The 17,369-nt window shown below is 36.3% G+C and overlaps 1 protein-coding gene across 1 annotated transcript in view; it reads left to right on the forward strand.

Annotated features, from left to right (window-relative positions):
* The window catches only part of LOC149297797 (WD repeat-containing protein 72-like), a 78,808-nt gene that overhangs the window by 2,375 nt on the left and 59,064 nt on the right, over window positions 1-17,369 (forward strand). Inside the window, exons 4-12 of the mRNA XM_089488233.1 lie at window positions 3,050-3,221; window positions 4,009-4,085; window positions 4,457-4,576; window positions 6,277-6,422; window positions 6,784-6,877; window positions 8,597-8,738; window positions 9,283-9,528; window positions 9,889-10,109; window positions 11,804-11,999. Of these exons, the coding sequence (XP_089344359.1) occupies window positions 3,050-3,221; window positions 4,009-4,085; window positions 4,457-4,576; window positions 6,277-6,422; window positions 6,784-6,877; window positions 8,597-8,738; window positions 9,283-9,528; window positions 9,889-10,109; window positions 11,804-11,999 (1,414 nt within the window). The remainder of the gene's footprint in view (window positions 1-3,049; window positions 3,222-4,008; window positions 4,086-4,456; window positions 4,577-6,276; window positions 6,423-6,783; window positions 6,878-8,596; window positions 8,739-9,282; window positions 9,529-9,888; window positions 10,110-11,803; window positions 12,000-17,369) is intronic.

The following is a 17,369-nucleotide window of genomic DNA, read 5'->3' on the forward strand; positions in this document are numbered from 1 at the left end:
ATCAGTCTTTTATACAACAAAAATGTTACTTGGATCATGTCCTTTTTTGAGTTTTGGAGTTCTACTCAATGATATCCATATTTAAATAAGTATTTGTCAAAAGGATAATTATCTTGATATTATTATTATTATTAATTATCTTTGATTTATATAGGGCCAACAATTTACGTAGCACTACATACAATGCATACAGTATATGCAAGGGGTATGACAAAACTAGAACTGAAAAACTAAGAATAAACAATATATTAGGTAAAGCGGGTCCTGCTCACAAACTTACAACCTAGAGGTAATGGAGTATAGAGAAACATAAGATATGGAGAGAGGTAGAGATAGTGCCATAGATGGATGTGGAGACGGAGAGAAATATGTGGGGGGAGGGGGCAGGATTAAGAGAGACATCCCAAGAAGTGAAAAAGAGAGGTGGAGAAAACCCAGAATTGAAAGATTTTGAGTTGTTGCCTTCTACCAGGTAAAGGATTAATGTATCAATGGATCAGGTGAGAAAATCCCTTACAAAAAAATACTGCAGTTTTTCTGAAGTTATACTGCAGTTTTTTGGACATGAAAAAACTGCAATACTGCACTTTTACTGCAGTATTACTGCACATTTACTGCAGTTTTACTGCATTTGTACTTCACTGTACTGCAGTTGTACTGCAGTTATTTTTGTACGGAAGTACAAATGCAATAAAGCTACAGCACATTGAAGTAAAACTGTAGGTTTGCAATATAAAAAAAAAGTGCAGTAAATGTGCAGTAATACTGCAGTAAAAGTGCAGTAAATGTGCAGTAATACTGCAGTAAAAGTGCAGTATTGCAGTTTTTTCATGTCCAAAAAACTGCAGTATTACTTCAGAAAAAACTGCAGTAATTTTTCGTAAGGGATGTCTTCGTACAGTAAGACGCCACATAGGCGGGTGTCAGGGCAGAATTGTGGAAAGACAAAGGAATGTGTTGCAGGCAGTAGGAGAGAGTGTTGAATATATTGTTAGAGTAGATGGTACAGTAAGTGGGTAGATATAGAAGATAAGGGTTTAGTGGGGCAGAAAGACGAGAAAATAAAATAAAACAAACATGGCATGATATTTTGCCAAATAAAAACAATCAGTAAGAGAATGCCACATAACTCAGGAATGCCTGTACTGGATACACTAGGGCAAAGGGTTAATAGAAACAAGCAAATAACAATACACAAAACAGTTATGGGTGAATATGGACATCTCCAGATCCAGGCGGTATGGCTTTTTGCAGAGGTGTAGTGGTTTGTTTGGGGCTCAGTTGCTGGGTTGTTGTGGAAAGTTGGAGGAATGTATTGCATGCTGATATATCTAAAATATACATTGCTTTGTGCTGAAGTTTCAATGCTTTAATTCAGTAAACAATACAAATGGTATATTTAAGGCTGTCTGTCCCATGGCAGTGGCGTAACACAAGCTTGGGCCCAATCCTATATTTTGGATCTAAATGGCTATGTCATTGGAACACATTATTGAACATGTGAAACTAATGCTCTCAAGTAACGTCTCCAGAAATCATATATCGGGGGAGACAAGTAGGGTGGCCACCTATTTTAAGCAGTATTGACAAAGCAGGCATGACAACCCCACAACAAATGTGTCTCTTCATGGAACAGATGGTTTGCAGCACCAACCACTGTATTTAAATTTTCTCTTTGGCTCGTCATTGGTGGAGGGCAAGCATCACATAGAGGCGCTGTGTAATCATATTATAGATATAGAACAGAGGATTAGGACTCATTTCATAGGGCCAACTTCTGCACCCAGAAGCCTTAGGTGCCCCCTGCACCAAAAAGGCTGCAGGGCCCTGCATTATATATATATATATATATATATATAAAACTTGAATTTAGCTGGTGCTTAACTCTAAGTTAACTCAATTTCTGTGGGGTCTTTGGTAGTCAGGAAAAGATTTGTTCACAAAGAGGGCTGCGTAATCCTTTCAAACCTAAAAGGGGGGATATTTCAGAGATCAAAATAATCATTTCAGGCAAACCTGCTCCTTAGTAAACGGTACTCATAGATGAGAATGAGGAAAGGAAAGAAAGGGGTTCTGTACTTTCTATAGTGCAGGATTATTTTCAGAGCACCCAGGACATGCATCATTCTTCCTTCTTTTACTGCCCCAATAAAGCTCAAAAGAAGATTTGTACCATTCTTTCCTTTTTATGATTATTGGGTCAATCATGCCAAAGAAGGCTAAGCCAAAAGCAAGAATAGTCTCAAGGCTCCAATTAATGTTTGCTGCACCTGCATAAGCAGTGGTGTAGGTAGTGACCCCTATGAGAGTGGGTTCTGGTAGTCTTCATTTAAGCTCAGATCAAATCCCTAAAGCTACAAACTACTCAATACGTGGTCATGGTTCGAAGTAATTAGATATTTTCCATTCATCTCCTGCAATTGAAACCCCAAATTACCAGGTTTAGAGATTCCCTAGAGTTTGGATTGTTTAAGAATTCATACAAGCTAAAAGCTTAAGATTCAGGTAAGAAAGAAATACAAAAAGTGAAAACTTTGTGTCAGTCCCACCTATGAAATATAACTAAAACATATTAAAAAATTTGTTAGAAACGCACAATTTTTAGCACAGACGTTAAAATTGAATCACATTACGGGGTAAAAGATAGGATTCACTACATAAATATTACCTTGAGAAAGGGAAAACCAACACACATTTATGTCTGGTCTGTGGGGTGGCAATTCCACAAATGTTTTCCAACGAGCAGGAGATGTATCTGTCGTTGAATCACCTTAGGTTATGACTATCCACTCTGCACATTAGGGATAAAACTGCATTGATTTGCTAGCAAATTAAAACACACAGTCTGTCTAATATGCTTAATTATAAAAAGTATGAATATCATAGGCTTATTTACATATATAATTTATAGTTATATGAATTAATAAGATAATAAAATGAAAATTCCATTCCTATCATTAAATGCAGGACAGAGGTATTATATGTTTAATGGTATGGTACCTTATTTAATTAATGTCTCTGTATTTTCTTTTTGGTCATGCCCTGTCAGTACTACCATTGCTCATTCAGGATGACAGGAGAAGGCTGGCTACTCTGCTGTGGACAATATCAAGATGTCCTCATTGTTGATGCAAAGACCTTGCAAGTTCTTCATACCTTGAAATCACAGTCTTCAGAATGGATCAGCTGCATGTGTATTGTTCACTCTACGAGGATCCAAGGTACAAAGCTGACAGAAAATACAACTATAACTTTAAGTAACCTTCTTGGAATTTGGCCAAAGCTTATCCGAAGGCCGGAATGTTATCAGGGGTGGAAAATGCATGGTTTGTGTGGATTTTAGACTGAGATTGTTAGAAATAAGACTAAGATCAATTAAAACAACTTCTACTAAATGATTCAATGGAAAAGAGTGCAGACTATTAGCACATCTATAATGGATCAATTTTTACACATACAATAGAGACCATACAATGCTTCACCTAGAATCTGGGAACTTGCAGGCTCCAGCTCCTCACACAACTCCTTTTTCGCGTAGGCCCATGATGTCAGTCGAGGGGACCAGCATCATTGGTAGGTGGGCAGGTCACCAACGTCAGTGGGCAGTGCTGTTAACATTGCAGGAAGGGCTAGCCCCAACCACTTTATATTTAAATGGTGATGGGAGTGGGAAATGGCCTTGGGTGGGGAGTGATGCTCCTGTGACCTGGAGATTTCAGTCCAGACACGGAGAAGCTGCATTTTACCCAGAGTCTCAGGCTAAAACCCGGAAGGTATGCTAAGAATACACTAAAAAAGATATGACTAAAGAAAATAACTACATCCTGCACGTGTATAGTAAGGTATAAACAATTCAACGGCCAACACAGTTTTTACGACATAGTTAGCCCGGTTTGCATTATCTGATGCATCAGGCATATAAAGCCTCCAAACATGCATGTGATCAGTATCTGAAAATAGGTCTGCAGGTTCCAGGTCTTATTTACTCTATTATTTATATTTTTCCAGAGGATTCATTGGTTGCAATGTCTGTTGTCGGTGACCTCAAAGTATGGGATTTGTCATCATCAGTCAACAGCATTCAGGTCAGTTAAATTGACATTAGTGATTCTTTGTATACCACTAATTCCAATTGATTAAACCGTAACATGTAAGAAAAAACTCACCATGTTACCCTTTTGATGAAGTATGTAGTGTCACCACTGTTTCAAATAACACCAGTGGGTGATGTGGACTTTTGGACATTATTGCATATCTCGATTAACCATATATACAAACACACAGGGCCAGTGTTATATATATTATGTGAAATCATATATATATATTCATGTATTAGGTCCCCTAGATAGCCTAGATAGTCACCTAGATTATATAAATTAGAAGAAGAATATTAGTTTATAGTAGTTACAAAGAATGCTCAATATTTTCTATTCTTCAATCACATTTTTTTTTCCAGGAAAAACAAAATGTTTCCGAATCTGAAACAAAGTCCCTTGAAGTTACAAACTGCTGTGCTGTGCGTTTTTGCATGTATACGGAAAGGCTGCTACTGGTGATTTGCTCCAGCTCTTGGAAGGTTATTTATTTTATTATTTATTTGTTTGTTTGATTGTTCAATGCTTTCTCAAAGATGCCATGAACAAATTCAGTCTCTGAAATAACTGGTTTTGTGGGTGTTAAATTAATATCCATATTTTTTTCTCACTATACAGAGATGTTATACACATAAAGTGTCTCTTCAATTTTTCCGAAAAATGTAAATGACATGGATGAGATAAGCAATGCCTTATCTGTGCTCTTTCACAGTTTAGTATAGTGGATGCTCTCAGCAAAATCACTTTTCCATTATAACAACTCACGCACATATAACTAGATGCTGAATGCCACATACTTACACTATGTAGAGCATTGTAAGATGAAGTGAAAAGAATAAATATGTAATTGTCTGGGAACCTGTAAGTTAGTGTGCAATTGCGCATCTAATTGTAATTTCAACACTACAAGATATACTACTTCACACTTAGACAGCTAGGTCTTCTAAAATGTGAAAACATTTCAATTTTTTTTCCTTTTGTGTACACTGGCATTTTTTTTATCATGAATATTTGTAAGTGGCTAATAACAAGACTGTGGGCATTCATGTAACTATGTATAAAAAAAGCTAAGTGCATGCTGATTCTTTTAGTTGCATGTTAGGATCCTTTGCATCACTGGTTATGAGGTACGTTGCGTGCTCATTTTATATGTTGTATGGGTGCTAGGTAATGGTATGTACTTATGCATTCTGTTGTGAACTTTGATACCTGCTGAATATATTATATATGAAGCATTTACACTCATCAGCCATAACATTATGACGACTGAATAACAATGATAATCGTGTTATCATGTCACCTGTCAGTGGATGGAATACATTAGGCAGCAAGTAAACATTTTGTCCTCAAAGTTGATGTGTTAGAAGCTGGAAAAATGGGCTAGAGTAAGGATCTGAGAGACTTTGACAAGGGCCGAATTGTGATGGCTCCACGACTGGCAATGGTTTGAGGAACACAAGAACAAGTTCAAGGTGTTGATTGGCCTCCATATTCCCCTGATTTCAATCCAATCGAGCATCTATGGGATGTGCTGGTCAAACAAGTCTGATCCGTGGAGGCCCCACCTCGCAACTTACAAGACTTAAAGATCTGCTGCTAACGTCTTGGTGCCATATACCACAGCACACCATCATAGGTCTAGTGAAGTCCATGCCTCCACGGGTCAGGCCTGTTTTGGTGGCAAAAGGGGGTCCTACACAATATCCTCAATTTTTTTCTGGTTGTTGTCATTGATATTTTGATCACAGGATGTACTACAAATAAAATTGCATGGTTAGTTCATAAATCTCATGCATGAGTCGCATACATCATCATTTCACTTTAAAGCCATTTTTTTTATATAAAATTGCATATTATGTTTCCATACTTGGACACTGGAGAAGCAGTAAATGTAAGTATGCGGCTCTCCTGTCCAGGGGCCCACTTGTTATTTGTCCAAAGTGTCATATGGTCAGTCTAAATAATGGCAATCCAGAAACCGATAATCTCTAAGTAAGAAAGTTCCCAGTTACATAATAACAAGCCAACATTATGAAATATATTAGTGCTTAATAAATGTTTATAAGGGTTTATAATAATAATATATATAAAAAATAAACCTAATAACAACATACATTTACAAAAAATTTTTTACATTTATAAAATGAGCCTAAGTGATTATTTTAGCTTTTTTGTTTTTTAGGTCTATGACTACTGTGATTTCTCTTTGCTTTGCACGGACAATTGCAAAAGTGGCCAGTCGTTTGTTGGGGGGGAGTTCCTTGCGGCTAACAGACTTATCATTTGGACAGTGGATGGTCACAGTTACATCTACCAGCTGCTGAACAGGTGGGCTATAATGGGGATGGCATATGATAAATTCAGGTACAAAGTAAGCTGTTTGTAACTGTATTGTAGGAAAGGCCTGCCTGTCACACTTGATCAAAACCCATAACTAACCCCCTCTGACATTAGAACATTTGGCTTAAGTTTGGCACTCTCCAGCCTTTATGTGAAGCAGCAGGAGATGGAGAAATACGATTAGCCACGTAGAAGTTGATTGGGCAGATGGTGCTGTGATTTCCAGGAGCCTAAAAGTAATTAGTTACCATCTCAATAACTTTTTTTTTGATGTGCTAGGATTTTTAAACCTGACCACCATGTTTTGTTTGATGCCCCTTTAACACTTTGTATTATTTACTTTGCACAGTGGGCTTCCAAAAAGTATATATCCAACCGAGGGAGGATTGCTCAAAGAAACGATCACTCCTCAATTGCTTTGCTCTACAAGTGTGCAGGAAAAGGTAATAAAAAAAACCCAGAAAACGCATCAAAACAAAAACACATACAAATGCATCATATTTTATGGATCTTAGTCTTAATTTCAGGGCTGGTATTAAGTCCACAAAACAGTTGAATAAGAATTATTGTCACACTCAGAACAGGCAATGAAGATCATAAGAGTTGTAAGCTAACAGCAACTGTTTGCCAATACCAGTTGTGCTATTGTTTCTACACACACTGTTGTGATGCAGGATAAAAACTGTGTTTTCTGTGATTAGTGGAAAACACTTTATAGACCAACACCTTTACAAGTAAGGCCAAATGATTTAACACAGTTAAAATAACCACTCATTGTCCACCCGTAAAAGGGTGACAGATTTAAAATGTAGTAGAAAAAGTTATGTTGTAGTTTACAATACTTTTCTTTGTAATAATTGTGTGGACTCTCGGCCATGTAGCAGTATTAAAAAGTTATTTAGAGTTTCTGTGTTGTTTCAACGGGAAGTCTGGAACATAATTGAAACTTAATAAAGCCTATAGCTATGATGGACGATCTAAAAGATATATATAAATAGCACTTTTGTTCTAAACTTCTGCCTCAGGTCTCTATAACCTGTCAGTCTATTTTTCTGGATATAATCATGTTTCAGTAATTTGAAATGATGGTAGTATATATCTGTCTGCTTTCTATTAACCTTCTCACTACTCCAACATTAAAAGACTTAACCATTGTTGAAAATATTTATTGCAAAATACCTAACTAGTTATTTATGATAGCTCACTAGCTCCCACTGAGTTGCCCATGCAGCTCCAATCTTTGTGTCCAATGAGCAGACAGCTATACATCTATTCTTCAACTCCATAGTTATAAAGCATGTTCAAGACATTAAATACTCAACTAAATACAAATCTTAAATACCCTTAAGATGTCAGGTTTTCAATAAATATTGTAGCAGCCAGTGGCATAATGGGACATCAGGTCCTGGGTGGTGCCGTGGTAGCCCCTCTGCTGCATAACCTGCAGCCTCTGATCTCTCCAACCATCCAATGAACACTATGGAGAGTTGTGCAAATCAGCACAGTCATCCAGAGTTTCCTTTCAGCACTGGGTTATGGCATCATATCTTGACACTATGCAGTAAGGACGGTGGTGCGAAGGTGCCTTAGGCAGCACCAATGGAAATTAGTAGCAGGTAGCAGCTCTGGATTTTTCATTAAAAGTTTCACTCCAATTAGTTAAAAGGTCAATTGGACTCTTTAGAATATAACGCAAATGAACCTTAGCATCATTTAGGCCAAAAATGCACATGATTAAATAACTATTTCTGTGAATGGTTTAGCCATTGAACAAGGATTTGTGCCTACAATAATGCATTGTTGAGTCATCAGGTGAGAAAAAGGTAGGGAATTTACACTTCTTGAAAGTGCCATTTTATATTTTTATTACTGCCCTTAGTAAAAACATTTGTAACTGATATAAAGTTCTTGGAGATAGTAAGAAATATGCACACTTGGTATCTGAAAATGACTACATGCTTTATTGATCTAGGGAACAAGGCCCACGCATACATTGTCTCTGCCCTTATTATGTAAAACCCCCACACTAAAGCACTGCAGAATCTTTTGACGCTATATATGTAAAAGATACTAATGGTATACTCAATGGATTACATAAAATTATGGATATCTATGCTATGTACAGTTAACATCACAACTGAAACTGAATTTTATTCATGCAGAGTTTTTCATGTTTCACTGGCTTCTTAAATGAGAGGAAGGAGCCGTTTTTTAAGATTCTTTATTCTGGAAATTCCTTTGGAAGAATCAGCTTTTGGCATATCCCTGATGTTCCGGTATCACAGAATGATGGTTCTCCAGGAGGTAAGACACATGAAGTTCAAGATGTGTTCAGTGCTGTGAAAAAGTATTTGCCCCTTCCCAATTTCTTCTATTTTTTGCTATTTGTCACGTTTCAATGTTTCAGATCATCCAACTAATTTTAATATAAGGCAAAGACAACATGAGTGACTGAGCACAAAATGCATCTTTTAAATACTCATTTCATTTTTTTACAGGTAAAATGTTCATAAAAAAAACCTAGCAACTGGCTGTGCCACCCTTGGCGGCAATAACTTCAATCATATGTTTGTGATAACTGGCAATGAGCCTTTTACATCGTTGTGGAGGAATAAGTTGCACATTCTTCTTGTTTTAATGATGCATTATAGGTGGAATACTTTCTGAATACTTATAATTTAAAAGTAATTTCTTAAAACCAAAAGAGTGGCTCAGAATGATGAATATTTTTGTGCAAGCCTTTCTTGTTGAATTCCCTCTGTATACAAATTAGCTTGTGAAAAGGACAAATGTAAACTAGTTAAATTGTAACTACAATAACTAGTGAATGTGGGAATTTCTTTTTCAGAGATAGAAATGAAGACAACAGTTACCCTTCAAGAAATGTTTGATAGAAATAAATCTATGTCAGAAGGGATCATAGATCATATTCATATTGCCAAAGACGGCAAGGCATCTGCAGCTGTCACTGCGTCCATCTACATCCCTAACCTTGACAAACTGGTCTGTGGCTGTGAAGATGGCAAAATAGTCGTCACCATAGCTTTGCATGCCGCGAGAGCACGGCTTCTGGAAGACCACCAATTACTCAATGGTAATATCAGCAATGATTTGGGAGGGTTAACAGTACAACCAACAGCCAGTGTGCAATCCAGTTTGCCCTAACCTGACATGTAAGCTGAACTCAAGTAGGTCCCTTTGTAAAGAATATATGTAAACAGCTGAACCGAGGAGGAACCAACACCCTCTATGTCCCAAAAGATATGACCAAGTGCACAGGATATTGACACACACAGTGTTCCCTGCAATGTTTACCTCAGTATGCACATTTGTACTCAAGCACCAAATCTTTGGTTCCTAATGTTGTAGGTAAAATTCAGGATTGGTGTATAAACCACCTTACAAATATTGTGTAAAAAAAACTGACCCAATATTATCTTGCCTCTGCCTGTAGGCTCTGTGCCACATAAAATATTTGACGGCCACAACTGCAGTGTGTCAAGTCTGCTTTATCCGCATGGAAGGTCAGAGAAGTTTGATCCAAGCTGGCTTCTTTCTGGTGATCAGAATTCAATGGTTATCTGGAGAGATGTGTTTACAGGAGAGATATTCCACAAGTTTATGCTCCAGTCTGGTTCAATACTGAAAATACTAGTTCCACCTGATGATTACAAAGTAAGCAGAAAGGTTACCATACTACTATCATTTTGAGTGATTTTTAAGTAAAAAAAAGAAAATATATATTTGTTGCAATGAAACCTTATATTTTTATTTATTAAAGAAAATGATTAGTTCTAGTTCAGTGTTATTCTGGTTTTAATTATTGATCGTTGCACTTTTGTTTCGGCTTGGTTAAAAATAATTTAAAAAGACAGCTTTAGGTCAGGTAAAGTTGACATTTAAAAAAATGTCTGACCTTTTGAATAAAATACATAGAACTTTGACAGACAGTCAGCATGCAACAAAAAGTCTGTATCCTGCAGTGGGGAAAAAACCTACAATATTCACTTTTATGTGAGCGGTAACTGCAGATGGAAAGCAGGTACTTTCCTTATATTTGATATTGCATTTTATACACAGAAGAGCTAATGACTCTATGTCTGTCTATGTATCTGTGTTTCTGTCTGTCTATACATTGAACACATATCTAGCTTTTTTTTTCAGCATGCATTTAATAGATTTTGGAAGCGGATCCTTCATTTTTTCCAAATCCTATAGACTAAATCTATAAATCATAAATAATAATGTTTACACATATAGTATGCAATTTATACATATTGGAAACCCACCTAATGTGTATATTTAGAACATATGTATTTAACTTCCTTTTCTCTGCATTTGTATTATTATGTATGTTATCTCTCTCCTATTCATGATAGAAAGTTTATCAGGTAATGCTGGCTCTAAACAAAACAGTGGTCTTGGTTTCCATGATGTGACTTTTTGAGCTAGATTAAAAAAAAAACATTTCCCAAATCACACAAATTAATGTAGTTTTACCTGATGAAATTAGTTATGGTAAAAGCTATGAGAATGGTAATTCCTCTTTAAAGCATAATGGAGAGATGTAAAATTATGATAGGTCAGGATGTGTGTTAAATTTAGAACACAATAGAAACAAAGAGAAGATGATAAAAAGTAATAAAAGTGGAGCCATGCAGAAAACAGAGAGTGGTGACACAATAGCAATAATACGTAAGGACATGAGAGGAAGGGGGTAACTTGGAGATTAAAAAGAAGTAAAATAATATTGGCTGTGACATATAACATCTGGTATAGATAGCCAGCAACTGGCTTTGTGGCAGACATTTAACTAAATGGGCTAGTGGCACCAGAGACCTCCACAAGCCTGGTCCTGGACAAGCTGTCCACCTGTGTGAGAGATTATTTAAAGTCATGGAAGCTAATATGGAGCAATTTGGCTATACATTCTAAACTGGGACACGGAACAAAAAAAATAGCTTTGTTTTTCCTTTATAAAAATGGTTTATCTATCGCTAACCCCTGAACCTTATCACACGAAGACGCCTTCTTATTTTGATTAATTGAAAATATGAAGTACTGTAACATTGCATTATATAGACCACAAGCAGATCCCATAGCACTATTACAATAGGGGGGCAGTGATAATTAACAGTAACAATAAAACTGACAGACGTGTTGACGTGTTAAAATATACTGGTACACGATGAGAAGAAAACCTTGTTCTTGCAAGCTTCAAATCTATTAAACAAAGTTCTGTTTCATGTCAAGATACATCCATTGACACCATACAATAAGAAACATATGGGTACTATTCAGTACTGAGGACAGTTCTTGAATTCACTATACTAGTAAGTATTCATGGTTATCCTTTTCTTCCTGCACAGGTAAAAATGTTCCAGAGTATATACTGTATGTGTAGTGATAATTCAGTAGCACTTCTGAACCTTCAAGAACGAGTATGTTTCTTTCATGCCAGAAAGCATCTATTTCCTGTAAAGACTATGAAATGGCATCCTGTTGAAGAGGTCTTGATCGTTGGATGTGAAGATGGCTCAGCTTATGTCTGGGAGATTGAGACCGGTAATATATATTTATTAACCTCAGCATTATTGCCATTCAATGTGATGCAATTTTAAGCCAACAAAATTACAAAAACGGAAATCATGTTTAAATGCAAAAAATATAAAGTTGGATTGTGTGCTATTCATTTAATAATCTTTTGGACATCTGCTTCACTGATGCCAATACATGCGCTTGTATGCATACATTTATGTAAAGACTGCGCATATATTAGCCACAAGAAGAACCCTCTCCTTTTAAAGTGTTAGCAGAGTTATTCCTTCTCAGGCTTCCAAATATCTGCTGTTACTGGACCTTCTAAGTCCTACTGTGAGTTCATTTGCTGAGAATGATATGGATACATCTCTAGGGGAAGCATTGTCACACAGGGATGTAAGGTTTTGCATAACTACTACTTCCGTCTGGGTTAGGTACAGGGATGAAGCAGGGAACACAATGAGACATCTTAGGGAATCCCAATCTAAAATGTATGCAGCAGATGACAACAGCTAAATAATACAAGACTATGCTGAGTTGGGCCCAGCCTAGTACTCTCAGTATGGTTATCTATTTAGAGTTAGATTTGTTAGTTCAATAATTTTCAAGGCTAAATATGTTGAAATCATGCCTTATTGAATACATTGCGGTTTCCTATCGAAAATATAAAACATTTTTAAGCATAATCATAGGTTGCTTGATAGCAACTTAGCTGGTAGGTCAGACGTCATGTAAAATTACATATTTTAAATGAGCATCATATATATATATATATATATATGTGTGTGTATAGATCTACATCTATCTATCTATCTATCTATCCATCCATCCATATAGCTATCATCTATCTGTGTAAATCACTGCATGTGTGAACGGAATACATTTTCAAGCAGTGAAAGCATTTGCAGAATGAACATCTGAGTTAGCCTTGTTAGGAAGAGTGATTTTTCTTTTCCCTTCAGTAGAGCTTAAGAGCACACGCTACTCTGTTTTTCACCTATGTCTGCATGTCATACGCAGTGTCTGTCATCTGCTCCATTTGACCTTTGCAGTTAGCGTTTCTGCCTGTCTTCAAGATTCACCCGGCCATCCCAGCTCTTACTGTAATTGTTTGTTTGTTCAATGACAATGAGTGGCAGAGCCTTCCCCAGCTGATATCTTTTGTTATCTCAGTTAGGAGGCTTGACACAGTATGTTCTCCAATGTGTGAGATAAAATCAAGTTCTCTACCTATTTCAAGATGCTCTAGGCGGGACACTGGGATATATATGTAATTCAATGTAATTCATAATTAATGGCATAGTTTTTGGTATCCACATAACAATAAATAGTTAATTATAAACCATTTAAACCACCATTTGTAATTTCATTGCTTTGATCCATCTACACAGGAGTAATTTCCCTCATTTTGAAGTGACAAGATAAATTGAATGTTTAATATATGTAGAAGTGCTCTCTTTAAATCACATCTTCATTCTCCTCGCATGACCCACTCGTTAGGTTTTTGGTAATTCTTATACCGGTAAATATGCCCATACTGACATCACCACTGAGACAATAGGAAATATATAAATAATACAGTATTACATACAAGAAATTAAACACAATATATTAAATGCTCCCCCCTTTGCTGTGCTTAAACAGGCTACAGTACTTACCCTAACCTAGGGTATCATTTAAATAAAATTACTATGTGATCATCGGTGTTGTTTATGACATATTGAACATTGTGTTTGTTTCGTATATATATATATATATATATATATATATATATCTTGTTTGATTTCATGTCTGTCAAGCTATCAGATTTATTTATTACACAACATTATTCCATATGAATTCAATCTTTTTTGGGGCCTGTGAAAAAGGAATTAAGAATGGTGAAACAGAGCATACTGTAAACTTTAGCTTTTCCAAAAAGTACTAAGCTGCTTCCTTAAATAACATATTTTATTTCAAGCTCTTTCGGTGATCACCAGGTCAGTTGCTATTCATGTATTGGGTGCATTGTCCATGGATTCAGTTTGCATCCATTCTTCTTTGTCTCTAACTCAGTACAGGTCATCAGTCAGAGTCAGATTTCAGGGGGTGAATGTGGCATTGCTTACAAATTCTGCACTGGGCTTTCAGTAGCTAGAGGCTGGGATATTTCTAGGGTCAAGGTCACAGTGGTCAGAAAACATTTAAAATGTATTGTGTACAGCCCCATCTGGGTTCAAGGCTTTTGTATTAAGGTTGTGAGGGTGAACTACAACTTCAATCCAAGTGAAATGATCTAATTTACGTCATCTCCCTTTGTATTGTCTTTAACTGTATGTTGGATTAAGTATGTATCACACATAGATGTCATTTTATGTAGACACACAAAGCGACTCAAACAGTACTGTACGTGAAATGTTTAAACATATATACGAAATAAGGCATAGGACGTAAGTATCGAGATCTGCTTATGAGACCCATATTAAAGTTTAACTCTGCAGTATTAGACTGATGAAATATGGAATAATAAATCCAAACATTTTACCCAATCCAGACCAATATTTCTACGCATTTACTACATGCTTGACGCTAACCAGGGTGCATGTAGGATAGAAAGGAATAATTCCGAAAACAAATCTAGACAAATATATTAGGGAGAGCTGATGGGAATTTACTTTTGATCTGAAATACCTGAATAGCAACATTGGGTAGCTAAGCATTGAGTTAACAAATATTCTTTATCTCACTGGTCAAAGATCCAGATTCAGTTGAGTTCATATGTGTGATGGGGATCAAAGTTTGGTATTCTGAGACAATCCCCAATAATGTTAAATTGAAAGATATTCCAGGGATGAACGAACACTATTGTAACAAATTCAATGTGAAATGATGGCATGAGAGGCACCATTTTTAGCCATAACATATAAACTGCTTACATATGGGATTATGTATAAAACCTAGTTTTAGTTACAAGATTGTTCTTGTTGCCATAGCAGACAGCAACGTGATCTAACTTGCAGGAAAAACTCTGTTTGCTACTATGGTAATAAGACAACCTTTTCAAATTATGTGCCAGGATCACATTAATAGATAACATCAAATGCCACATTGTGTAACAATGTTCAGCTTCACCAGCTTTTAAAAAAGAATATGTCAAAATATATCAGTAGACTATTTGTGTACTATAAAATGCTATTCATTAACTTATTGCCACATTGAGGATCCTGAATTCAGTGGTTAAGTACAAACACGCACATATGCAATATATAACTTTCATCTATAACAGTTAACAAAGCTCGAAGCCAGAGGACACTAAGTGTAGTCACTCATGCATTCGTAGTCTTAGATGCAGCAACTGTGAAATGGTTTTGTTGTGAAGAGGGCACTGGGTCGATCTTTATGCCAGTCATGTGAGCGAGGCAATGAACTTCATCTGTAAGTGATGATAAATGATAAATCTTCAATAGCTCCAAGTTCCATGATAGATACTGCCTGATTCAGCTTGTCACTCACTGGATTCTTGAACTCTGACAGAAGGCTTAAAATAATAAGCAATCCTGTCAATGAAACACATTTTATTGTTTGACAAAAAGAAACCTTTGTTTGTCAAGTCAAACAAGATAGTCTTCTGAAAGATGACCAGTTTTCAATAACACCATTCCATTTGTTTCCAGCTAATTAGAGACTCATGTGCATGTACCATGAATGAAACAGTAATTTTCAGCTATGTTAGAGAATAAATAACATACTATGAGAAATAAAAATATATATCATTTACCGTTTGTGCAGCTATGTAAGAGAGAAATGTTTAAATAATAACTGTCTCTTTATCAGTGACGACGCAATATACTAGGGGTAAAAGCGAAACAAATCCGATGCCCATTGATGGTGCAAATTATTTTAAACCGTCGGGATTTTATACACTGTATAAATTTGAACATTTCATTAACCTCTTAGGTTAACTGTTACATGCTAATAGATGAATCAGTCATTTTATTTTTTTTTGGGGGGGGGGATTCATAAAAGGCTGGTAGAGGGAGAAGTTGGTGGCCTGTATCATACTGAATAAACGATCAGATCCAACAGTCCTTAGTGTAATGCCTTCATTAGTGTATATATGTATGTCCTCTGTTAAATATAATAATAATTAAATATTATAAATTCCTTAATTAACAAATACAATCAGAGCTGCCCTTAGGGTGTTTTTAAGTGCCTGGGGTGAGCAATGTTTCCATTATGGCAGCACCCTTATCATCTCAACATTAGTTTATATAAGGTTAGTGCCAATAGCCAATATAATTCAGTAGCATTTAAAGCAATATGCCATTTTTTCATTTAACATTTTAAAACAATATTATAAATTCTATCGGTAGCAAGACTATTGACTATTGACTATGCAGCTAATATTGCAATTTTCATAGAAATATAGAAATTGTGATAAACACTGTGTTCAAGATCACAAAATAGTTTTTTAAAAGTAAGAAAATGCTTTATTTCTCAGTTCTTCAAAGACTGGGGATATTAATATCAATGAAGCAATTTTTGCCCTTATCTATGATTCTTTTTTTCTGCCGTATACTTCTAGTTCTACATGCAATGGAATTGACTCAATATGTACCTGATTATTAGACATTTGCGCATCTTAAATATTTATTTCTCACTGATTTTGTGTTGAGCTGGAATGTTTGAAGGTTTTTCTTATGTGTCAGGATCAAAGTGATTGATCAGAACTGCCTGAAAACATATTCACCTCTGCAGGGGTGATTGGTAGAAGCATTGACGTACAGGGATTTGTTACTGATTCAGGCATAAGACACAATGTCGGTTTAAAGGTACATATTCTTCAATTTCACAGTAAAAAGAAAAACAGTACACCCTTTGGAGGACTTCATAACGTATATTCTTACATAACATGCATATACGGGACTTGTTTTAGTAAAAATCTCATTGGATATCACACTTTTTTGATAAGAAATGTGCAGCGTAAATGTCCCACCAAATATATTATAGGATTTCTAAGGTAACTATTTTAAACACTAAGCTGTTATGTATTAATTTTGTCCTAATTTAACCCCTTGATGACAATTGCCGGTCCGGGCACGTCCCGGAAAAACATGTCGTTAACGACAAATGACGTGCCAGGACCGGCATTTGTTAATTTTTTTTTTACCCAAACGGCGTTGCTGTAATGCCTCGACCTCGAGGCATTCAGCAACGCCATGATCGGAATCAGGGGCCATGTCTGGCCCCTCCCCGGGGCGTCAACATCCGCCATACAATGTATGGTGGCGGACGCCCGTTTTAAAAGCGTTTAGGAGGCGATCAACGATCACCTCCTAAACTTAAATGGTGTCGCTGGAATGCCTCGATCAGGAGGCATCCAGCGACACCAAACACTTACCTCTTGATGGACTG

Source organism: Sceloporus occidentalis, unplaced genomic scaffold, assembly GCF_023333645.1.
Source record: "Sceloporus occidentalis isolate IW3139 unplaced genomic scaffold, rSceOcc1.0.p SCAF_37, whole genome shotgun sequence".
In the NCBI taxonomy this organism is placed as follows: Eukaryota; Metazoa; Chordata; class Lepidosauria; order Squamata; family Phrynosomatidae; genus Sceloporus; species Sceloporus occidentalis.